Raw genomic sequence first — 25552 nt, forward strand, 5'->3', positions numbered from 1 at the left:
TGTAGATCTTTTTTTTTATTTCTTTTGATAGTGGTATATGAGGGCAATTTCTTGAAACATTTACAGATGTAAAATTTAGCTAAAAAGAATGAGCATATTAATTATATACTGTTCATTCTTGGCGAAATTTTGATTATTGAGTATTTTAACTCAGGTTCTTTGACTGAAATATTCTCGCCAAAATGTCTTTGGAGATCTGACTAAAAATCAGCCAAGAAGATAGTCACATGTACACATTTTAAAAACATGTATATAGGATACAGAGGGTGCATACAGCATATATAGGTGCATTTGTTGTTCACCCGTCCCGATGCCCTTTTACACGTCCTGATTGGCCCAAACCTCTAAAGTCTGGAATACTATTGGCTGTCGGCTTCCCCAGAGCCCTCCCCTTTCTGCACCAGGCTAGGTGTATCTAGATTGTTTTGAGAAATGAGTTGAGTTTAATGCTCTGCTAGCTAACAGTTAGCCTCCAATCTCAAAGTACTCGCAGCGGCAGACAGTCTCCAAAATGCCGAGGCAACAGGTTAGTGAAAGCTACCACCCATTAGCAGCATTTTATCACACGGGCGGCGAATAAATCCGCCGTTAATTTGCTCAATAATTATGTCGGTAACGGTAAGGTGAGCTAGCTGTTAGCTAGCTGGCTAACAGAAAGCTAGCTGGATAGGTATTTGGTCAGGTTGCTAGTTTCTTGCTGATTAAGTGATCGGATAATAATTGATCATCGCTTGCTGTCAACAACGTAAACGAGGAGTCACAACTGTGTGTGTATTACGCTACACATGCTGTTATTATGTTGTAATGATTAGGTAAATGACTTAGATTAGCTGTAAAGCTAGGTTCATCAACACCAGTTTATTAGCATCTAGTAGTTGTATTAGAGAGGTCTCAGATGTCTACTGCCTTACCAAATTATATGACAACATTTCTGCTGGATAATTTAATTTGATTGGTTATTTGTGGTCTTATACAGTTGTCTGGTTTAATCTTTCTCCTTTAAAATTGATATTTAATCCGGATGTTTTATTTTCATTGCAGGATTGGCACGATAAGGATTTAGGGTCCAGCTGTTAAATGTGTTGACTGGTGCCTTATCATACAGGCAACTTTTAGGACATTATGCCAGAGATGACTGAAACTCAGACACCTGGTCGTAAACCCAAGTAAGGATGTTTGAGATATCTGCTCTGTATTGTTGTTTTAACCTAAGCATAATATTTCAGGCATTTTGATAGTGTCCATAGTTGTTATAAAAACTGTTTTTTGTTTGTTTGGTTTTTTTGCAGAAAGAAGAAAAACAAAGAATCTCACAATGCAGGTGAAATATTCTCTCCTGTTATGCTTCTGTTCAAATATTACTACTTAGCAAACGTGCTATATATTCATTAGGGCTGTACCCAACTCAGAATTATATCAGTCAAATGGGATTTGGCAGTTAAATATGGTTATCCAATGATTTATTTTTTCCATATATTGTAAACAAGCTGTGTTAAAAACAGAATCGAAAATGTGCAACATTTTTTTCCCAAACTAGATATCGAACTCAAGCCAAAGTCTGACATGTTAAGTTGCTGTGAGCTGTAGATTAAGCACTTCTAAGCAGAAGAAATCCTTTCTCTCCTCTGTGCCACTACCTACTCATCTGAAGCTCCCTGTACCAAAGAGCAGTGTGAAAGTCACTCACTTCGCAGCTAAATCTGGGGACCAAAACATCAAAGAAATATACACAGCATAGCACACTGACTGGCAAAAAAACAACAACAAAAAAAGCGTCAACTCCGACTGATTACTTGAATATCTGACTTTAAAGTGGCAGCCCTAATATTTATTGTGAAAGGATTCTTTTCACTAAATGCAACTGGACACTAAAGTTTACTCTCTTCTCTGTGTAGTTGAGAGACACAGGAAAGAGAAGATTAATGCTGGGATTAACCGCATTGGTAATCTTCTGCCCTGTTCCCAGGCACTTAAACAGGTAAGAGACAAGCTGGCATTACTGTTTGGCCTTGTCACTAACATGTTATGGTCAAGTTAATGACTGTACAAGCTACATAAATGCTGTGTGGCATGTTTGAAACCTTAATCTGTACCTTCATCTATAGAGTAAGAACATGATCTTGGACCAGGCCTTTCGCTACATCACTGAGCTGAAGAAACAAAATGATACATTGCTTCTGGAAGGAGGAGATAAAGTCCAAGGTGAAGTTTTAACAGTACACATACAGAAAGTGTGACTGAACAGTACAGCTGGGATACTCAACTTGCTTGGGGGCCACTTTTGCGAAATGCACCCAGCACTCTTTCAGGGGTCAGATTTTGCCCACAGGCTGCAAATTGAGTATGACTGCAGCACAGTACTGTACTTTGAATCTTTAACATATGACACATAAGTACAGTTGATTGATTATATGTTTGCTCGATCTCTGTGCAGCGGAGGAGATTCGTCGGCTGCGGCGTCAGATGGAGGAGTTGAGGAGGGAGAGCGCTCACTACATTGAGCTCCTCAAAGCCCATGATATTAATATCCTAGAGGACCCCACAATTCACTGGAAGGGCAAACAGCGTTGTGCCAAGGTGGCAAAGGTGACCCCTACTCACCAACTCCCAAAGGGGATCATCGTCTATTCCAACGGCAATGTGATGTGCCCAGCAGGGAAGGAGACGAGCCCAGCGAAACAGCCCTCTGAAACAATAATTCTTCAGCCACCTTCTGAGGTCAGTGCCAGGTTGAGGGTTAATGGAGCCGTGCTGCAAGTTAATACCTCGTCCTCCACCCCTGCTCTTCTCCCTGGTTCGACCGCCACACCCATCCAATCTACACCAGGCCTGAGAATGATAGAGCAGTGTGTGGTCGAGACACCGGCTGCAGCCCCCACTCTGCCACCCTCTGTGTCTTACATCACCCTGCAGATCCCTGCTGCCACCGCAGCCCTGCCCCAACAACCACAACCTGCCGCTCCAGCCCCAACCCTCACCATAGCAGCCACACCAGCCTCACAGCTTCTGACTGAAAGCCCCGCTCAGCCTAATCTCACTACGCTTACCCAAGCTATAAACACATCCAGAGCAGCAGCCTCAGAGGTTTGCTCTTGGGTCACACAGGACACTGCCATGAGGACTATAAGTTACACTGCTATTCCCAATAGCCAAACCCTTCTTAGAGCTGGGGCGGCAGGCAGCACACAGACAACCTGGACAACGCTGCAGATGGCAGGAAACACAGTGCAGCCAGTCTGCCAGAGTCTTCCCACCCCAGAGGTCATCAACACCACCCAGGCTGTCCAGCAGGTCACTGTGTGTCCAATGGGCAACAAACCTTCTGTTCAGCCCATTCAAATACAGATGCAACCACACGTGCCTGTACAGCAAGCACCCATTACAGCCCACATTCAAGCGCAGCCCTTTCAGAGACAGCCCCAGCTACGGCCAGCGATCCTGAACCAGGCACAGCCTCAGAGTGTTCTGGCTCCCCAGCCACAGTGTGCAGTTCTCTCCCAGTCAGCCATAGTGCCCCAGCCAGGTGTGGTGGCCCATCCTGCTGTCGTGTCATCACAGCCCCAGCCTGCTGTACTTCAGCCAGCATCATTGGTTCCCCATCCTTCAACCGCCCTCATACCTCAGCCTCAGCCCATCTCTCAGCCAGCCCTGGTGCCCCAGCCACAGGCCACTGTGCTGCCCCTCCTTCAGACCATGCAGGTGCTGCAGGTCAACCCAACTGGAGGGACAGTCGCAGCAGTGACAGCACCACAGAACACTAACAACCCAAGTGTGGTCATCCTGCAGCAGGCAGGTTCTTGCCCAACCCAGTCAGTCGTAAGGGAGGAAATACCCAATCAGACACCGTGTCAGCATATTGTAATTATCCAAGCACCCAATCAGGTTGCTCCTGCCCCTCAAAATCCTCAGGTTGGCATGGTGCCTGCTGCTGTGCCTACTGCAGTACCTGTTGTGTCCACTCAAATACCCACAACCAGCTGTTCAACATCTGCCACTTCCCTACAGAGTGTTGGAGGAAAGCAACTGGTGCACATTCTCCCACGCCCTGTTCAGCCTCAAATTAACCATCCCGTTCAGGTCACACAGGCTTCCTCTTCCCCACCGGTTCCCCCAACCCCACAGACTATCACTGTGAACGGTCAGGTGTTTGCCTTGCAGCCCATGAAGACGTCTGACAAATCCAGCTCCCAGGCCGGCCAGAGTACACTCCAGCTGGTCCAGCCCACCACCACTGAGGAACCAACTACTAATGTGGCCCTCAACAGTTTAGGTGCACTCAGCAGTCTCAATCAGAGCATCTCTCAGGGCCTTCCACTCACTATTTCTAGTCAGAACATTATTCAGCCTCCAGCTGCTCCATCATCAGTAGTCCAGCAGAAGCAGCCACCTGCTCCACCATCCATCCCTGGAACTGCACTTGCTCTACCTGCCCGGCAGCTACAGGTCCCTGGTTTGAACCCAGTCAAATCAGGCCCGGTGGTTAATGCCTCTAAGCCTCCAGGAAAAAGGCTTCGCACACCTTTGAATATAAAGAGGGCAACAGCTAAAAGGGCTAAACCAGTCAAGAAAAAGGAGCTCAGTCAGGCTCCGCCTGCTGCTGCTGTTTATGCCAAACCTGTGGTTGCTGCAGGAGAAATACAGACAGGTCAAGTTTCAGTAACTCAAGTTTTACAGTCCCCGGCAATGAAAGTCACAGAAATTCCCCCCACTTGTACCACAGTTGTTACAACTACAGATTGTAGTGAAGCTGTAGGGAATGTCACCTCTTCACAAAACACTCAATTAATGATTGTGTGTAGTTCATCAAGTGAGTCAACTGTACTTAGTCAATCTCATTCACAGAGCAAAATCTCTGTCAGTGCAACTCAAACAGATGTTGTATTCAGTCACACTAACACTGGTGGTGTGGCAACTGCAGTTACAACTGTCAGTGCCACATCGGTCAAGCCAACAGTTAGTGCAGCTGTGTCCACTGAGAGTAAACCAGCTGTAGCTTCTGGCAACAACTCAACTGTAACCAAACTCTCAGTTCCAGAGGTTAAACAACCGACCACCAGTTCAGCAACTAGCACAACACAAAGTAAGTCAGCTGCCACCACGGCTGTTTCTAAACCAAGCAAACCTGTGGTCAGTTCTGCAGGCACTACTGAGACTCTGTCCACCACCATTTCTACTGCATGTCTGACTCCAGCGTGCACCAGCAGTATCCCAACAACTGCACCAGTATCTTTAAATCAGGCTACCCAACCAACTTCAGTATGTCGTGCACTGGTATCTAACACCCAAGATCCTCTGCCCTGTAGTAAACCTCAGTCTCAGCCCACAACTTCACCCTTGGTAACCACAACTGCAGCACTCACATTACCTGTGTCAACATTTTCTGCAGCTCACAGCTCTGTTACAACCCCTACGACAAGTTCAGAGTTTAGGAAAAGGGTCACGACCAATAAAGCATCAACGCAGCAGCCGGATGTGAATATGCCCAACCCCGCCCCCTGCCATCCTGCTGAAGTCAAACCACCCCAGCCTCCAAGAAGAGACAGGGAGGCTCAGGTAGACGGACACTCCACAGCAGCAGAGAAAGATGGCATGGTGGCTGCAACTTCTGGTGCCCCCTCTAGAAAGGATTTTGCTCTGTCACAACAGGTATACACCAACCTCGACGATCAAACTATAGAACACCCGATGACATCTAGCAGACAGACAGATTCTCCCATGGCTTCAGGGGCCGGGGGAGGCAGAGGGTTCTCCGTGGCATCCATGCTTCCTCAGGGCCACACTATTAGTGCGTCATCTGGCTCCTTTGGAACATTTACATTCACCTCTGAGCAGGCAGAAATGCTGGCGTTGGCCATGCTAGAACAGGACAGTCCAGGAAGGCGGAGTGGAGGCTGCTCTGGAAACAGTGCTTCAACAAACCCAACCGCAGCCACATGGGAGCCTCCGAAAACCCCAGCAGTGTCTAGCAGTAAAGACAGGGGCTCAACTGGACAGCAGGTAAAAGTGACTAAACCCATGGACACAGTAACCGGTAAACCTGCTGCCCCTGTCAGAGCTCAGGCTGGGGAGGCGCCCAATGGAAGCAGACATCAACAAAACATCTCATACTCCCAGTCTCAGCCTCTCCCCCAGGTCCAGTCTCAGAGCTCATCCCAGAGCGGCACTAGCCTCAGTGTAAACAACCTGATCAGGCCCAGCTCCATTCAGCAACCCTATCCTGGCTCTCCCAGTCTTGCTGGCCAACAGGTCTCAGTCCCCTCACCTGTAGGGACTTCAGCCCACATATCCCAACCCTCAAACAACACCCTCTCACCCTGCCCAGGTGCAGCCCAACTAAATGAGTACACCCCCTTAAAGACTGCATTAATGAGGGCTCAGGCTGGACTTGGTGGTAGTGAGCGACAAGTTAAGATCATCTCCAAGCGGCAGGCCCAGGAGGAGGTGATGCTAAACACTGGAAAACGTCCCAAGCCTTGCCCTCCTTCAGCTACCACTGTTAGCCACATGGACGTGAAAGCACCAGACCACAGCCAGATGATGGTGGGACAGCTGCCCCCCACGTCCTCAGCTGTCATGACAAGGATTAATTCAGAGAGCGGAGGCCCCCTCTTCTCCACAAACTCTTTCATGAGCCCCGTAGTTCGGCCCACGGATGGCCACTGCCCTCCTCAAGGACCCCCTGAGCAAAACCAACCAGGTGTGCTTCACCTGCCGCAGGGTCATCCACAGCATGCTGCGACCCAGCCTGGCCAGCACCTGGGAGGAAACCTCTACATGAAGCAGCAGCAAGAGCAACAGAGACATCATCTGTATCATCTGCAGCACCACCTGACGCAGCCTGACGCCGCACAGCGCCACTCACTACACCAGAGGGCGCTTCAGCAGCAGGAGCAGCAGCAGCATGTGCAGAAGAAACGGGGACTTGTCAGAGGCAGTCAAAGTGGTTCACCTGCTGGCTTGCAACAGAAGCAGCACCATTTGGAGAAATCTGGAGTTCAGCAGCAGCACTCACATCAACAACAACAACAACAGACGCAGCATCAGCAGCACGCACAGCCGCCGCAGCAGTCACAGCAGCATCAACAGTCACACCAACAATCACAACAGCATCAACAGCCAACACAACACCAACAGTCACATCCACAACAGCACCAACAGCAAACGCATCAACAGCAGCCACAGACACAACATCAACAACACCAACAGCAGCAGCAGTTACAGCAGCAGCAGCAGAGCTCCCACTCCAGACACCAGCAGCATCTACAGCAGCAGATCCAACAGCAGCAGCAGCAGCAGCAGCAGCACTTTAGACACCAGGAGAAGAGCTGTGAGGCCCAGGCAGCAGGATCTAGGGCCCACCACAGCAGCCACCTGGCCCAGCAGGAGCACCTCAAGGTTAGTGTCACATGGTAGATAAAGACAGTGAGATTTAAAGGGTAGATCCATCTATAATGCTTTCCATGTTTTTCACATGGAAGCCCCCACTGATCCATTAGCATAAAGCAATATCAGTCAATATCAGTTTAAGTTTATGCCATATTTAGAATTTTTTTTCTTCACTGTGGTCTCAGACAGCCTTTTCAGGTGGGGGAACTTCACATCCATCACATTGCCTACTTTAAAGCCACCAGACTTCATTGATAGTTTTACATTATACACATGGAAGTTGCTGGTCTACTCTATGCTTCAGTCAGTTTGTTTGTTTGTGTTACTGTATCATTTTCAGAAATGAACTAACATGACATCTATAGTGGTATGTTGGTTTAACTGTAGCAACGTGCATCATGTAGAAATGTATGTCAGGTCACATGGGATGAAGTTTATAGAAGGGCTTGGGAACATCGCCTTTTGATGCTAAACATACACATTTTTGGATTTGAAGAGATGAGGTTACTGGAAAGCTACACATGATATAATGATATAAAAACCTCAAAAAAATAATGGAGTCACCCTTTAATAATACTGGAAACTAAGTAAAAGTGATCTTGTCTCTGTATCTTCATTTGACTGGTATTTTTAATGCTAAAATTATTTGTTGATAAATTTGGTCAACAAGTAAACGTGCAGGCAACTAATCAAAGCAAAGTTCCCAATGGATTTTCATTTTTTCATAAATAATCACGACCTCATGTGAGATTTCTTTTTGTGCAATCAAACTGGTTTAAAAAGTTAAAACTGGTATGCTGGTATTTTGTGGGACTGGTTGGTAAATCTTTCCAGCGTTCCTCGTACAAAGGACTAGTTTTAGCAGACCACTGCAGCAGATAACATTTGCACTGTCACAGCAAAAAGAATCCTAAAAAAAACACAAAATGCTTGCTTAGGAGTTTTTTTCTGTTCTGGGCTTTGCAGTTAAAAAGCAGCCCTCCCCGCATAGTCACAGTTAAAACAAAGGATTGAAAATGTAAGATTGTAATTTCACCTGAAATGCAATTATTAAAAATTGCCATTAAATATGTTTAAATCATATCTTGTTGATCTATAAATGTCAACAGTTATCTAACAATGTGAACAGTCAAGTAAAATTGTTGTAAATTGTTGATATTGAATAATTAATAAGACTGTTGTTTGAAAATAACATTTAAACTTATTCTCTCCCTCAGCCTGGACAAGATCATAGTGCTATGCAGAGGATGATGAGCACTCGGACTCTGGAGCAGCAGCTCATCCCTCCTCCCAGCAACCCTGTGTCCCGCTCGTCTGACCTGGCCTGCGCTCCGACACGGCAGGAACGCCACCGTGTTTCCAGCTACTCCGCAGAAGCACTCATCGGTAAAAGTTCCACCAGCGGTGAACAGCAACAGCGCATGGGTCTCCACCTTCAGCCTGGCCGTGGTGCCACACAGGAGCAGCCAGACCTTCGCGGTTACTTGGACACATCACGCGGGAAGGCCAACATCGCACACAACCCACAGAACCGCCTGCCCTCTGACCATCCAGGACCCGCTGATGTTCAGCGGGTCTCAGAGTGTCCACCATTCAAGGCCATGGGGGGAGGAGCCCATCAGCTTGGTGGTTTTGAGGCTCAGGTTTCTCGTGGGAGTGACATGGCCCCGAAGTCAGTGCCGTCTTCCCAGAGGGGCCCGCAGGGACAACAGCAGGGCGGGTTTAGGATGGGTGTCGGCCCTCCAGCGGACGGTAGGAACCGCTACAGTGCAGCTCATCCCGGCTCACAGGGAGTACAGGTCGGCCTCCCGCGGGAGCAGGAAGGTTGTCACCAGAGTTTCATGCAAAGCCTCCTTTCCCCTCACCTGCCTGAGCAGAGCAACCACCAGCGAGCAGTGCAGTGCTGTCCCCCAGTCAGCATGGAGTACAGCTGCGTGCCGGGAAGCTCTTCAGGAGACATACAGGCCAAGGCGTCCAGCCCCAGTGTGCCCCAGACACAGAAGGCTCCAGCGATGCGGCTCGGAGAGGGCAACAAGGGCCACATTTCTCAGGTCAGCAGTAATATGCATGGAGGCCCAGGTGTGCGTGCAGGTCTCCCCCACCCTCCAACCCCACACAGCAGCTCTGAGCCCGGCCGCTCCTCAGCCCCTTCCAGACCTCCTACTGCAGTGAGCCAGCACTCTCGCCACATCGCCAGAGACACTCAGCCCACCAAACTGAGACCTGGTGACCGGCCTCGATCAGGAGCTCTGAGACAGAGCAACCCCTTTGAGCCTGAGGGCCACCTGCCTCTGCCGTCAGGAGGAGGCATGCTGCTGAGCAGACCGCAGTCTGGAGGAGAGGCCCGACGCAGCACTATCGTTCGCTTTATGGCAGATAGTGCTCAGGTTCCGAGCGACAACAATCTGGTTCCTGACCAACACCTGACACAGAACTTTGGTTTCCCCTTTATTCCAGAGGGAGGGATGAATCCTCCACCTCCCATCAATGCGAACTCCACATTCATCCCTCCTGTCAGCCAGCCCAACGCCTCCCGCACGCCGTCCCTTCTGCCTGTGGAGCCCCAGAACACTTTATCCTCCTTCTACACTTCTTATTCTCCAGCTGCTCACCCGAGCCTCCCCAGCGATGTCACCCTCCAGTACTTATCCAACCAAATGTTTACCAGCCCGAGTGCCGACAAGGGCAGCGCTCCTCCGCTCAATAACCGCTTTGGCTCTATCCTCTCCCCACCTCGCCCTGTCGGTTTTGGCCAGCCCAGCTTCCCCTTGCTTCCAGATATGCCCCCCATGCCCATTGCCAACTCATCTGGAATCACCCCACACATATCCAACTTCAGCCTCACCTCGTTGTTCCCTGAGATCGCCACAGGCATGCCCACCGACGGTTCGGCCATGCCGATGTCTCCCCTGCTGTCTCTCTCCAACACGTCGGCTGCCGACTCTGGTAAGCAGCCCAATCGTCCTGCCCACAACATCAGCCACATTCTGGGCCACGATGGCAGCTCAGCCGTGTGAGGAGACGTCCTGCTGCATTGTGATGAACTGGGGTTCTGAAATGATGAGATTTATTTTCTATTAGGGATATGTTGCTCTTTTAACTGTTCGAGTTCAGAAAGTGGTGAAGCACCTGAAAAAACGGTTTCTAGGTTGAAATGACACCACGTCTGTCTGATTGTTTACACGTTCACAGTTTCAATCTCAAATTTGTTCCGTTCGGCATACTTGTGATGTCAAAGTTATAATTTGTAATATTTCAGAAAACTTTTGATTTTAAGGGCGCAGGAAAATATGATTCCTTAAAACTCTTCATTTGAAATGTTGGTAAAACCGACTGTTTGGTAGTAAAACAAAATCAAATTTAGGTTTAGAACATTAATTGATGTTTTCTGGATCATTAAGAAACCTTCTGCACAGTTACCTACCAATGTAATTTACTAACTTATCAGGTTCTACTGTACAGAATCATTTTTTCCAAGAGCTATTTTGTAAATACCAATGTTTCATATCAGAATTGTTAGATTATGTATGTATTTGTAAATACAAAATTGATTAATAAAGTTTATAAGGAGACATTTGTATTTGCTGCCAACTGAAGAATTGTGTGTTTCTTGCTCCACTAGATGGCACTTGAACTCAGTCACTATTTTTTGTTTTTTTCCTTAGCTGCAGGGTTGTTGTTTTTTTTTTTTCAGAATCCAGCAGTGGGAGAAACAATGAAAATTAGCGGTGGTAGTGGTGGGTTTATTCCAACAAGAGTGGATTTAAAACTAAATCGCCACATCTGTAGAAGTAAATTGCAGAGCAAATTGTTTTTACTGTAAAACAAAGCAAAACAGAAAAACTAGAATTGCCGCCTTGTGGTTGTATGCCTCCATGAAGCAGTCAAGTTGCAGTTACAGTTTACATCCACGTCTGTGAAAACACGAATGCTTCACACACATCTTCCCCTCTAAGAAGAGCACTCAAGATTAATGTCAACGAATCAGTATCTGATTAAAACAGTGTGTTTTTGCAGAACACTACAATATCACAGTGATGTCGACCTTTACCATTTTGGATATAAAATGTCATGACTTTATCACCTTCCTATTAGACATTTGTGTGAAATTTTGTGTAAGAGTTGTGGCCAAAAACATGTCTTGTGAGGTTACAGTGACCTTTGACCTCCAAATTCTAATCAGTTCATTCTTGAGCCCAACAAATTTCAGGAAATTTCCTCGAGGCCGTCACTTACAAACATAAGACAAACGCAAGGTCATGGTGACCTTGACCTTTGACCACCAAAATCAAATCAGTTTATCATTGAGTCCAAGTGAGCATTTATGCCAAATTTGAAAACAATTGAAAGGTGCTTTTGAGACTATCACGGGTATAAGACAGATGAGGTCATGGTTAACTCGACTTTTAACCACCAAAATAGAATCAGTACAGTCCAAGTGGACGTTTGTGCCAAATTTGAAGAAATTCCCTCAAGACGCTCTTTAGAAATCGCTGGCATGGAGGCATAATGCAAAATCTCAGACAGGGAGTGCTGCTGTACTGAATATCACGGCTGTGATTCGCTCATAGGCATGAGGTTGCAGGTCAATCGCTATTTGTAAACTAACAATAAAAAGCCCCAACGAGTTGTGATTTGTTTATTTGAAGGGTTAATTCACATTTTTTGAAGTGGGGTTGTATAAGGTACTTCCAACAGGGAACTTAAGGTGTCATATCAGCCATTTTTACAGTGTAATTGTGTGAATTTGGCATTTCGACAATCTATTTCAAATTCACCAAAGTTGCAAAACAACACAAACTAACAGATCTAGGCAGCGTTAGACCAGCAGCTCCAGGTGTTCAGCAAGTCAAAATTATTGTTTTTGTCAGTGGAGTCTGGTGGCTTTAACAAGACCGTACATGTGAAACTGAAGCCGTTATTTGGCTGTCTGATGGAAAAGTAAAGTAATACATTGACAAAAGATAAGTACCTAATACAACCCCACTTAGAAAAAACGGAACCATCCCTATAATGATTTATTTGTCTCTGCTGACACAAATAGTTCTTAGACTTTTAGAGCAACACATAAACATTACTGCACACTAGCTTGCTGCTTTATGTAGATCCATACCTTACCACAGGCTATCACGTTGTATATCGTACATTTATCTGTTTTTCTAATTAACTGGCGATCACTGTAGTGTGTTGACAGTCGCCTTGCAGGCACACCTGTGATCTTCTGGTGTCATATGAGCATACCTGGAGATTTGCAGTGAAGTATCCAGGCGTCTTTCCTTCCTTTTGTACTTTTCTGACGACCAGTCATTATTTATCTCAAAAGGTAATAGGAAATATGTTCCTCTTTGCGGTGTTGTTTGTTACACGACCCGTAAAGTCGGTTGACTTAGCCGGTCAACGTAAATTAATGACTCAAAACACCTGGTATGCGGAGTGATACATGCGTAGTTAAAAGTCCCGGCACTCTTGAAATACTTCCTGTCCAGCTAATGCATGGTCTAGCTAAATAGCATGGTCGGACCTAGTTTTTCTATAAAAAGCATTTTAACCCTGTGAAACCCGAGCAACCTGGCTAAATTTCTTTAAAAAAAACAACCTCTGTCCATCTTTGTGTATTTCTGCGACATAAACTGCTGTCTAAACAAATAAAGAATTAAAAAAATATATATCTACATCTACTAATATCTTGCAATTTGTGGGACATTTCTTACCGAATTGCCAACTGCCTTTTTGTCTATGTTTTTGATAGAAATCGAACTAATTTGCTCCAGGTTCAAAGGTTTAAATACTTGTGAACAGCGTCTGAAGGCACAAGAACAGAGATTTCTTTCAAAGGTTAATAGCTTCATCTATGACTTTAGCCAGTGTGCAGTGTCGTTAGCACACCTAAATGTCTCAAGATGAAAAAGATGCACCAAACACTTGTCAATTTCATAAGCTTTTATTTACATGCAATAGTGCTCCAGCATGTGCAACCACAGAGCGGCTACACTGATAAGGGGAGTGTAGATTCAGGATCTCCTTCATTTCGATTGCAGATGTCTCTGGCAAAGACTAATACTTATGCACCAACCTGTGAGGGAGGAATAATACTGACACACCTGTCACAGCGCCCTCACCTGGCAGTCATTTGGTAACCAGCAAATGAGTAAACACAGAAGTGGTTGCAGTATAAAGTTCAGCTTATCAATGACTGAGTTAAAGATTTGTTTTTTTTTCCAGAATCTCTCCCATTCAGTGATTTAAAAAAATAACATAAAATCAAAAAAATAAATAACTATACAATATATAATCTCTTGTACACTACTGAAACAGAATGATTTATGTTGCATACACTTGTTAATAGTTTGTTAATGATGAGCGATGCATAATACATTTGTGTTATTGCTATACAAAATGACAGACAGTTGTGTTTTGAAAACGTGATGAAGCAAAACTAAACGGCAATGAAGCACCTCATAATTACAGCATCGGACTGGTTTGAATTATCCCTTTCTTTCAGTTGTACGTAAAGCTAAGTACCTAAGGTCCAAACATTTATGATGGAGGGTATCTGTGAGGAATGACGTGAGGAGGGTCTTGACATGAAGTGCTGAACTGAGAGGAATCCCCTGCAGATTTAAGGTCCCCTGACTGATCTTCTCCACACAAGGAATAGCAAACTTCCCTCCCCGGGAAACGCAGACAGAGTTCAGCTTTTCTTTTTCAATATGAAAATAACCTTATATACAGTATAATCAGACACATATGTACAAAAGCATAAATATATAAATATCTGTGATACAAAAATAAATATTTTCTCTTGTTTTCTTCTGTGTGTTTAACAGTCTTTTATGCATCTGTTGTGTTGGCTGCCCCTTCGTCCACAGGGGAGGCTTCATTTGGGAGGATGTTCACTTTCTGTATCGCTGTGTCTTGGGACTGTGGTGTTGTGGCTGCTGAAGATGATGTGGTAAAAATACCTTCGTCTTCTAGAGAGAGGAGAGGGAAGGATGCTGACTCTGCACAGGGGAGGAAAAAAATAGCAGGTCCAAAATAATTAGTTGACGGTTTAAAAAAATAAGATGAGCATGTTCATTGTTTCACCTTGAGTACTTAAAACCTACATGTTTGGACACAGGAACTGCAGGATCATCACGTGCAAGAAAAGCTATGTTTTAAATGTGTCTGTACAAAAAAAGCGCTTTTAACTAATAGCAAATCAAAGTCTTCCCACGTACTGTATGTGATGCCATCCTCGGCTTTATCTCCACCACACAAGCTGCTGTCACCTCCCTGTTCCTGTGAACCGAGGTGTTGATGAGAGGAGTCGAGGAGCTGAAGAGTGGAGTCATCGGGAGGACAGCAACTCTGTCCTCGATGATCTGGACCACTAAAGGAGATGAAGAAAAGGTTGGTACTTCTGAATATTTTCAGTAAAATTGTTGTTTTAGATTTTTTTACAGCTTTTTATTGCCTTCATGAAAGAAAAGCTGGGGAGTGACAGGAAAGTGGGAGATAAAGGAAGGGGGTATAACAAGCAGCAAAGGGCTGCAGGTCAGATTCAGAGCCAATGAGTGAGGCCTACATACGCTATCATATGAGCCAGAGGTCACCCCAAAAATATTAAAATATATTAAATGTCTGTTCTATATTTAAGTTCTTAAGTGTTGCAATACTTTGCCTTATTTTTAATTATTTTTATTCCTCTTAATATGTTCATTTTATGTTTAACGTTTGCACCAAAAACCAAAGCAAATTCCCTGTAAGTGAAAACCTACTTGGTGAATGATCCTTTTCTGATTCTGGCAAAAATACATGTAAAATCATTTGCTATTAAAAATATATATATATATCAAAAAAGCAGAAATGTTTGGTGTGTTGCCTAATAAATTACTGATGATTGAACTGTTAATACAAAAAAAGAAGAAAACAACTGATGTCTAATTGATTAATTGACTCAGTGTTTTGGCACCAGTTTAAGGACAGAATCATTATTAAATCAGTCAAAATTTGAGTAAAATCAAATATCAAAAAAATAATTTGTGTACAGATCAACTAAAACATTAACATTTAACATGATTTGTGTTGTTTTTTACCTTTAGCATTGATTTTTGCTTCCCCATTTTTTATTTTTTTTTTGAAGATTAGATTTTTTTTTAAAAAATTGGGGACATTTTTCACCTTTTTTTGATAGATGACTAAGTAGACTTTGACAGGAGGAGAGAGAGAGTGGGATGACATGCCACAAAGGTCCCGAGGCTGGAATTAAAAAGGCTACATATTGTGTATATGAGTGTAATATGTAAACGTACCTGGTGGGGTAGTGGTAAACAGGCACATGCCCATTTGACACCGTCTGTGGCAACAACGTGTCACACTCCATATCACAGTCCACCTCGTCCTGCAGAAAATGAGAGCACATGCATCATATATTCAACACATAACATGGACGGCTTATTAACAACCTCCAGAATAATGAGCAGTTTATTTTACCTGCTGCAGCCCTGGCAGACAGTGTGTGGGGTGGTGAGGTTTGCCATTCGGGGTGTAGTCTCCATTAGCAGGGTAGACGCCATGTGGCGCCGTCATGTGGCTGTCCAGCGGGCAGTGGCCAACCAGGGCAAGTCCCTGGAGGGGAACCATGGTGTACTGGCATGACGACACGGGGGCGGCCACAGCAGGGAAACACAAGTCGGAGGTTTGCTCTGAAATAAGCAGAAAAAGATGATTACACAGATGCTGAGGTTAATATTTCGACGACTGCAAACAGGAACAGCGAGGAGCACTCACTCTGTTTGGCCCACGCTCTCCAAAGGCAGAAGGGGATGAAGGCAACGATGATGAAGACGAAGGCTCCCAGGACGATACCGACTATGAGGTAGGGGAGGTCGCCGGGCCGAGGCACGAGTCCACCTGAGTGTCCCACCCCGACGTCTGGGGTCTCTGCTGGAGTAGGCCGCTGGTGATTAGGACGAGCTGAGGAGATAAAAATGAAAAAAATGTTTAAAAAGAGCAGATACATCGAAATCAGCCTGCACGGGTGTCGATTTCAGGGGGAAACAGAGGACGCCGTCCCCACAATATTTAGAACATTGCCAATAAAAACCTGAAAGTAACAGAGGACTTTTATTTTGACAGAATTTAAGACATTTACAACATAAATTGATGCAGAAAAGGCACAAATTTGTGCATAAAATTCACCACAATGCAAGAAAAATAAGACTCGCCTATTTTCTACCAGAGAACCCCAAAACCTCCGATGCTTAAACAAAACCTACGCCTCTGTCAATCTAAATATTATGTTACAGCCATGCCCAAAAATGACCTCACCGTGCGTTTCAAGGATCACCACGTTGCCAAATTCACTCTCGCCCTTCTCGTTGAAGCTCTGCATCTTGATGTCGTAGGCGGTCTCCGGCTGCAGGTCAGTGATTAAATGCCAGTATCTGTCTCCCTCCACCACATCCTTCTTATAGTCACTGTCATTATCGCTGTCCGTCGGCCGGTAGTAGATGTAGAAACCGTAGATGGGCGTGTTGTTTACGGGAGTGTACTGTTGAGAGGCAAATAAATCATGTTACAATGAAATCACTAAACAATGCACTGCAAAAAAAACATTGTTTTGTCTTTCAGTCACTAACATCAGTTGTGTGCTTTAACAAATTATTATTACCTCGTTACAGTACTTAAGTACTTTTTTGGGAGGATCTGTAGTTTACTTGAGTTTTTTATATGTCTGTCAACTTCCTAAATTAGATTTCTTAAAAACAATGTAAACTTTTACACCACTACATTTCCCCCACGCATTTTAGTTACTTACTACAAAACATGGAAGGAAAAGAGGAGTGCACAAACGGGTTATTGAAGAAATCAGAGGGAAAAACTGGATTTTTTTCCTTTAAATCCTGTAAGTTATGAAAAAAAGACCTTGTTTTTCTTCAAGAGATTCGCTAAATTTTGAAGGTGCTCTGTGCTACGAAGAAATAAACTTTATAATTCTCAAAATTCTGATTGTTTGCTTTTTTTATTAACAGCATTTACTTGTGCTTTTACCTTCACTACTTAAGTACATTTAACATTAAATCACTTTTGATATTAAAGTTCAGTAAATATCAGATACTTTAAGATTTTTACTCAAGTAATATTCTAAGATGACTTTAACTTCAACCAAAGTCATTTACAGGACGGATATCTGTACTTTTACTCAAGTGTGGCTTTCAGATACTTTGTCCATCACTGCTTACCGTCCATTTGAGCATGATGGTCGTCTCATTGATGGCTTCATTATAGGTGATGTAGGGTCCATCGACAGGGCGCTCATGGGTTCTCCCGCCTTCCACTGTGTACGCCTTCGAAGGGGCACTGGGAGGACTGGAACCGATTACATTCACCGCCACGACACGAAACTTGTACGAAGTACCTACAGGGAGAGGGATAACCATCACTAATCTGTCTCTGGGGGCTGCGAGCTGCCTAGAATGAAGCCCTATATTGTGTTGACTAATGATGTTTGTCTTCACATCACTTTATGTTTTCCTTTTGAGCGACTTGGTTATGGTTTTGATTGATGCCCGCAATTACTGAAATGACTGTAACAACACTCATTATGTTGATGAATTTACGGGCCGTGGGAATGTAATTATGCAGGACATCATTGCCGTAATTATATGGTACGACATCCTACTTCTCCCCCTGACTCAGAATAAACTGCTGCGAATAATAACAACTCTGTGTAAGGAAGATGGCCGACCTTTCTCCAGGCCCGTGATCTCCACAGACAGACGCGACGGGGGGATGTTTTCCACCGCTGTCACCCAGTCCTCCCCTGCCTTCTTCACCTTCTTGTACTCCACCCGAAATGACTGGATTGGGAAGCCACGGTTACCGCGAGGAATCCAAGTCACGTAGGCCGATGTTTCCGTCGCAGTGGAGACTGTGGGCTTGTCGGGGGCTTCGGGAGCTGCGAAGGAGGAGGAATGGTGTCAGATAGAGGACATAAACTCGCAGAAACCATTCTGTAAATCATATCAGTGAAGGAAAAACACATCACATTCAGCACTTACTGAGAGCTCATCCTTCAGAGACAGAAGGGAAAAAGAGATTGAAAAGTTTACATGTTAGTAAAAAAGGAGAATGATAAGAACATCACGTTACAATTAAGTAGAAGTGATTTTTTATAGTTAGTATCGTTAATAGGAGATGGAGTTTGCAAAGGTGCATAGTGAGGTCAAAGAGGATTGGAGGACACTTACGAGAAAGGCTTGGCGAAGGAACAGCGGGAGTTTTCGGTGGGTCATTTTGCCCTGGACCTCTGCGACCTGGAGACATGAAAACACGGTTAGATCAGAGTTTAAAATAAAGAGCTGCCCTTTGAGCCAAGTAAAATTTTAATTAAATTCTCCTCTAAGGCAGGAATAACATTTTAAGAAGTCCACAGCCATGCTAGCAGCACTGTGCGGCTGTGCTTTGAGCTAAATGCTGATGTAAGCACACTAACTTTCTCTCAGTGTGGTGCTATCATAACAGTATTTCAAAATCAAGTCAAAGTTATTTATACAAATAGTAGTTACAACTTTAAAAAGGCACAATAACATCAATAAATGGGAGTGAAAAATGCCAGGCAATATCATAATGTGTAGACAAATTCAAAACAGAAACAGAATAGAAATGATAAGATCAATGAATACAAAATACTAAAATATTAAAACCACTAGGAGCAACCTTTGAAAACATGTATATTTTCTGATTTGTTTAAGTGCCAAAGGAGGGGAAGAATTAGATTGTTACCCCTGCCAGTCCTGAAGGTCATCATAGCAGGTTGTCCTAAACCTGCACAGTTTTTGGCAGCCATCTCCACCTCATACAGACTGTCTGGCTGCAGCTTGGCCAAAGTCAGCTTGTGCAGGGCGCCTGAGATGCTGCTGGAGGTCCAGTCTGCCAAAGGGTCTCCCACCTGAGAGAGACACACACACACACACACAGAGGGAAAAATTACTGACAAAGAACATAAACATGTTTGTTGAAAAACATAAAGGTCCAGTGTGAGGGATTTAGGGGGATATATTGGATATCATAAATATGTTTTCTTTAGTGTATAATCACCTGAAAATAAGAATCCTTAGCTGTGTTCAAAACCATCAACTCACTCACTCACTCTTCTTTATGTAGTGTGTGTTAAAAAGCAAGCTACATATGGAAAAACCGAATGAGATTTTGGTCACTACACGGGAATTTTTCTTCCTCCGGAAATACACGACTGCACTGCGGGAGTTAAATGTACACTCAAATTGCTGTGCATTATGGGTATTTTATAGTGCTCTATATAGTGAATGAAATTAACCGATAAGAATTCGAACACTCTGACAAAACGGCAAATACAATATATAGTACACTATTTCCATGACAGGGAACGGTTTTGAACACAGCTGCTGTGTTTTTATTATGTTTTACATCTACATAGTAGATCCTCCTCCATGTTGCACAGCCATGTTTCTACAGTAGCCCAGAATGGACAAACCAAACACTCAAGGTAGGGGCAATTATGTTTTTGGATCAACCACATTAGTTAGCGGCCACTTTGCAACAAGCAAATTCATAAATGTGAAACTGCTTTATTTAATGTTTTTACTGGTATTAATCATCTGGTCTGTTTGTCCTGACCTCTGCGGATGATTCAGCTCAAAACCTTCTAAACAAAAAACACCGAAGGAACTCTAGCCAGGAGAAGTTTCAGCTGGATGCAATCTGCAATCCTCACCACTAAATCTCCCTGAATCATTAGCACTGCTAGTTTAGAAATAATATCATTTTCATTCATATATTTTTATTAAGAGCGCAGTGCACTGATTGCAGTACCTTTCTGTATTTGACCATATACTCCAGCACAGGGGCTCCTCGCTCATGCCGCGGCCTCCATGTGAGTTCATAGTAGTCGGCCTTGCCCGTGCGTGGCTGGCTGAGGATGATGGGGGCGTCTGCGGGCAGGATGTGTCCCGGCAACTCAGAGCAGTCAAGAGGCAACATGGCACCAGCAGCTCCCGGCCTCACAGGCGGCTGCTCTCTCAGCACCTTATCTGGGCTGAGTGGCCGATAGATGGAGGGCAGCTTTCCCCTGGATGGAATCCCTAAAAAGAAAAGGACATCCATGCTGAAATCTAAAAGCTGTGATACAAAAGAGTTACATTTCTAAGAAATTACCAACTGCCTTACCGGTTGATATTGTAATGAGGCGAGCGGAGGCCTGCGAGCTGCCCACCCCGTTCTCAGCCATGCACTGGTAAAGTCCGTCATCCTGAGGGCCCACGTTGGAAACACGCAGCATCCGGGAGCTGACGCGGTGGCGGGAAGATGGGGCAAGAGGACGGGCATTGTGAAGCCACATCACTGAGGGAGTGGGTTTACCGCGGGCCTGGCAGGTGAAACGCACCGTCTCTCCATACACGACCTCCTGCTGCTGCAGCTCCACCGTCACCTGAGGAGGCTCTGCAGGAGTTAAGTTAAACACCTGGTTAGAAACCTTAGAAATGGCCTGAATGTGTGTGTGTGTGTGTGTGTGCCATCAGCCGATGAGTCAGTGTGCTCTCCTCGCACGAGGATCAACCAGGAATAATTTCATAAGAGCTGAGGCAATTAATCAGCAGAGAATTACTGTTATTCTATTAATTACAACTTTTTTTTAAGGCTAAGCATCAATAATGTCACGTGCATAGGCACGTGTGTGTGTGAGTAAAATCACAATCATACTCGTGTGGGTTTGTAAAGGCTGTATGACAGGGGGGGGGGGGGCTGGGGGGGTGTACAGAGCCAGGCAGGCGGGGCCAGGCCAGCGAGTTGATGGTTGGCTGCTTGTGAATCAGGGAAAGACAGAGCTCATTACAGCTACAGCAGCTCTCTGGCTTTAATTAGAGCCAGCTGCAGAGAGACAAGCCCACAACACACACACACACACACACACACACACACACACAACACACACACACACACACACAAACACACACAAATACACACACGCACACACGCACACACACACACACACACACACACACACACACACACACACACACACACACACACACACACACACACACAGAAAATCACTGTAAAAACAGTCATCCATAACCTAGACACACTCAATCAAGTCCCGCTGCAGAAAAGAGAGCTCTGTCTCCACAAACGTTTTCTTACACAACGCCGCCCGACCTTACATGCTTCTCACACACATGACTGCATGCACACATACAGAGACCTGTCTTCACTGTCCGCCAAACAGGAGTCAGTCTAATTATTAAATCCATGACACAGACAAAACTTTGCAGAGTCAAATGAACAAAATCCATTCACAATGAAAAACTTTTATATTAAACTGCGCTTAACAGATTAGTTCAAGGTCTTTATATAAAAGACTATCAAAACAAATCTAATGAAAACCCAAAGCAGCCGACGCACAACTGCCCCCCTTACTCCACTCTTCCACTTTACTCACCAAACACTTGCACATCATAAAGCACCGTTGCAGAGCCGCCAGACTCTATGCCATTGTCCGCTCTGCAGATGTAAGTGCCTGAGTCGGCCTCGCCCACCGCATCGATCAGTAGGTTGCTGAGCAGGAAGCGCGTGTTGTTATGGGAGCGCAGGTCCTGCCCATCTTTTGCCCATTTGACCTGAGGAGTGGGAATGCCACTGGCCACGCACTCCAGCACCAGCCGCTGGCCTTTGGTCACCATGATGGAACGGGACGCCGGTGGGTAAATGATGCGAGCTGCCTCTGAGGTGGAGCCTGGAAAAGACGTCAATATAATGTGGAAAAAGTCTGTGCACATTTTCCAACCTTCTCCATTTCTTTACATTGCTTGTATGCATGCTGGGGCTGGAAATACCGAATGCAAAGTTTTTAAATCACAATGTGAAGCACTATCATCTCTGGCTTTGAGGATGCACAAACAAGAGTGCGTCATCACCTGTGACTAAATGCATCCTGGCAGGACAATAAAAGTCACACACAGAGAGTGAGCCACATGTGCACCACATGTGTCTGCAGCAACAGTTACAAGCTCTCTAATGTCTTTTCTGATGTATACTTACTCTAAGACCAGTTAATATTTCAGTTTGACCCAAGAATACTTCTTCCTGCACATCTTTAGTTTATTATTAGAAGCTGCGATGCAACTGAAGAACTTCATGTTCTGTCTCATCAAAACAGTGTTGGAGGTGATGACTCACGGCGAATGCGCAGGCGGTCAGCAGAGGTTGATGTTTTGACCTCCTGAGTGACGGGGTTGTAGGCAGCACACTTGTACGGCCCCTCATCGTCCTGCGTGGCATTGGCTATCTGCAGGTTCCCTGATGGCATGATGAGGTAGTTCCCTGCAGAGGAACAAACAAACAAATGTCAGTTTGCTCTTAAAGCCTAAAGAAGCAATAATGAATCAGAGTGTACACATATGGCTAGTGTCTGTAGGGGCAGTTATTGCTTTAGATGGTTTAAGATTCAAAAGTTTTATTTGTCTCTTGCTCATTCAATATGTATATGTATAATGTTCTGTTTGGGTCCTGCAACCTGTAATTTCAAGAACTGGGAAAAATTTAATTAGTATTAGTTTCTCTCTAATTTGGTCCAAATGAGTTGTTACTGAACCATCGGAGTAAGGAGGGTTTTTTTAAACTACAAATGTATGTATTTATTCTTATTCACATTACAATAATCCAAAGAAATGCATTAATGAGCTTTTGCAGTGCTAGTCATGTCTATTCTACAAACAGGAAGCACGACGACTGCAATCTACTGTATGTGGCACATTTACTATAGATAAGCACTTCATACAGTCACACTTTAAAAAAAGCTGAATCTTTCCTTTAAATGGTTAGTTTGATGATAAATCACTCAGTTCTACCTAAGTTACGATTATCATACGGTGTATCGCTGACTGTAATCAACAACAAAGTGAAAGATTAAGTGGAAATTGGCCTGATCCACTAGATATGCACTGGAAAAGTTTGAATGAGGGTCAAAGGTCAAAGTTGAGCTCGATATTTCCTTTTTTTGTATATAAATAACTTAATTTGTAAAAAAAAAAAAAAAAAAAACATTCAATATATGCCTACAATTCAGTTAGTTGGACACCAAAACAACTTTAAGTCCATGTAAAAGGCTTATTAAAGTTATGATTATAATCAGGATATGGTGTTTACATGCAAACAGGATGCTCAAAAAAACAGATCATAAACATGTTATTCATGTCCATAAAAAGGGTCCATAATTTAGGTAAAAGTAAGGATTAGGACATGAATAGAAAGGACAAAAAATCAAATTCCTAAATATAAAAGTAATGTCAAAACTTTAAAGAAAACTATGCAAAAGATCCATGGAGGATAATGTGCTATAACATGAGATCAGGTTTTACATACTTATTTTTAAAAAGTATAATGAAATATATAAGAAAATACACGAGTATGACCAAGACAAATAGGAACCACAGATAAATCAAGTCCATATTGATGAAACAGTGTGTGTAACATGAGTACTATGTGCCATTCCAGCGCATGCTCGCACTGTCAGGACGGACCACAAGGTGGCGCCATAGAGTCTGAGACCAGTCAGTGAGTGCTCTTCAATGTGGTATTCATTTCCTCAGAGATAAGCTGCAGATATCAGTACCTACAGCTCCCAGGCATCATCAGCATACCAGCCACAAACCACTGGAGCTTTTCTTCTCTTCCAGGCAAGTTAGAAGTAAATAGTTTGAAAAATAAACAACTTGCATTCCCATGTTTCAACATTCTCGAGATAATACCCTTATCACTGCCTTTATAATGGGCCTGATAGCAGGATTATAGCATTCCGGTAAATTATGAAGATAGTATGAGAATTAAGAGGGAAGTAGGGGCTGATTATGGGAAATCCTAATGAATTGAAGCAGCTCAGTACCTTTGGATGTTTCAAGCCACTCCTGTTTGACGCTGTAGCGGACCTGGGCCTTGGGCTGGCTTTCGGGGAGGTGACATTCAATAACAGCCGTGTTGCCTTCATCGACTTCGATCTCCTGCTGGTCATCAGGCTCAAAGTCCCGAAGCTCTGGAAAACACAAGAGGGTGAGGGGAGAAGTCAGTGGCGTCTTTCATCGCCTTAATACACAGTGTAAATCACGTCTAACTGCACATGTATACAGTCAGTCCTCCGCTTTAGAAGCAGAAAACCACAATATTCTCAGTAATAATAAACTCTATAATAACTGCAGTTTCCATATCTGGTGTCTCTCCATACTTGTAGCGTAACCATATTCCCACAACGTCTCCAGTGTCCTTCTCTTTGAAAGAAAACCCCTATTTTGGAATTTTGTTTAAACATGATCTGCTTTAAGTCATCGGAATTTTATATCTCTGGCTAATTTTTCTGTTTTACTTAGTCCACGCCACTTCAGATAAATCCAAAGCCTGAAAGTAGTGTCTGTAACATTCGAGTAGGTGTCATTAATCCTGTCAAACATTATCCTGTGACTGGAGCCGGTTCAGATTCTGTGGGAAATGGGTGGAGTGGGATTACTGGGGCCATGTGCTGCGACTGTGTCCCGCAGACACACAGTCTGCACAGCACAGACACTCATGTGACCTCTGACCTCCTTAAAACCCGCCTCCGCCTGAGCGGCCCAGAGGCCTGGCCACGGGGTCAAAGGTGAGAGGTGTCCATCCTATAGAGTTTCAAAGAGAGATATCCAGTTTGAGAGGAAACTGAAAAACTGTTGCTCTTAAGAAGCCGGAAAAAAGGAAATACCCACAAAAATCTTAGCGGGGGGTTCTGCCATTTTATAGATTTGAAGTAGAGTGAAGCCGCACAAAAGAGGGAAAATAGTCGAGCAGTGAAATGAAAGATTAATCTCCAGGAACGTAATTAAGCGTCTACCAGCCTTTGTTGATTTATTCTTAACAAACATGGCCTCTCTCCATTTTTTCCAGAGGTGCTTTAGCTGGTGTGTTTTTCTTGGAGCGGCAGCTTTCTCTGGCAAGAAGCTGCTGGTATACACAGTCAGCTGATGAGACTTTGTATACAGCTCTAATTCAATAAAGAACGTTTAGTTAAGAGCCGGCGTATCTACTGATAGGGACATCTTAGTGATTAATTCGAAGCACTAAACAAAGACAGAGGTGGAGAAGTATTAAGATCATTTACTTGAAAACACTCTGTTACAAG

General features: G+C 44.3%; 2 protein-coding genes across 2 annotated transcripts in view; one reads left to right on the forward strand and one right to left on the reverse strand.

Moving 5' to 3' along the window:
- The first annotated feature begins 445 nt into the window (after positions 1 to 445).
- Positions 446 to 10966, forward strand: LOC121960382 (basic helix-loop-helix domain-containing protein USF3). Its single transcript, XM_042510047.1, has 7 exons — positions 446 to 526; positions 1042 to 1166; positions 1290 to 1321; positions 1896 to 1978; positions 2106 to 2202; positions 2435 to 7395; positions 8604 to 10966. The coding sequence occupies exons 2-7, from the start codon at positions 1123 to 1125 to the stop codon at positions 10401 to 10403; spliced, it is 7017 nt and encodes a 2338-aa protein (XP_042365981.1). The 5' UTR covers positions 446 to 526; positions 1042 to 1122; the 3' UTR covers positions 10404 to 10966.
- A 2345-nt stretch (positions 10967 to 13311) lies between these two features.
- Positions 13312 to 25552, reverse strand: part of boc (BOC cell adhesion associated, oncogene regulated) — a 34735-nt gene continuing 22494 nt past the window's right edge. The window contains exons 4-18 of the mRNA XM_042510646.1: positions 24293 to 24439; positions 22588 to 22731; positions 21851 to 22144; positions 20578 to 20850; positions 20224 to 20492; positions 19156 to 19321; positions 18621 to 18686; positions 18119 to 18328; positions 17613 to 17788; positions 16699 to 16921; positions 16159 to 16344; positions 15862 to 16073; positions 15681 to 15769; positions 14607 to 14758; positions 13312 to 14387 (exon numbers count right to left, since the gene is read on the reverse strand). Of these exons, the coding sequence (XP_042366580.1) occupies positions 14218 to 14387; positions 14607 to 14758; positions 15681 to 15769; positions 15862 to 16073; positions 16159 to 16344; positions 16699 to 16921; positions 17613 to 17788; positions 18119 to 18328; positions 18621 to 18686; positions 19156 to 19321; positions 20224 to 20492; positions 20578 to 20850; positions 21851 to 22144; positions 22588 to 22731; positions 24293 to 24439 (2777 nt within the window). The 3' untranslated portion in view covers positions 13312 to 14217. The remainder of the gene's footprint in view (positions 14388 to 14606; positions 14759 to 15680; positions 15770 to 15861; positions 16074 to 16158; positions 16345 to 16698; positions 16922 to 17612; positions 17789 to 18118; positions 18329 to 18620; positions 18687 to 19155; positions 19322 to 20223; positions 20493 to 20577; positions 20851 to 21850; positions 22145 to 22587; positions 22732 to 24292; positions 24440 to 25552) is intronic.

The sequence above is a fragment of the Plectropomus leopardus genome, chromosome 21 (genome assembly GCF_008729295.1).
Source record: "Plectropomus leopardus isolate mb chromosome 21, YSFRI_Pleo_2.0, whole genome shotgun sequence".
Classification (NCBI taxonomy): domain Eukaryota; kingdom Metazoa; phylum Chordata; class Actinopteri; order Perciformes; family Serranidae; genus Plectropomus; species Plectropomus leopardus.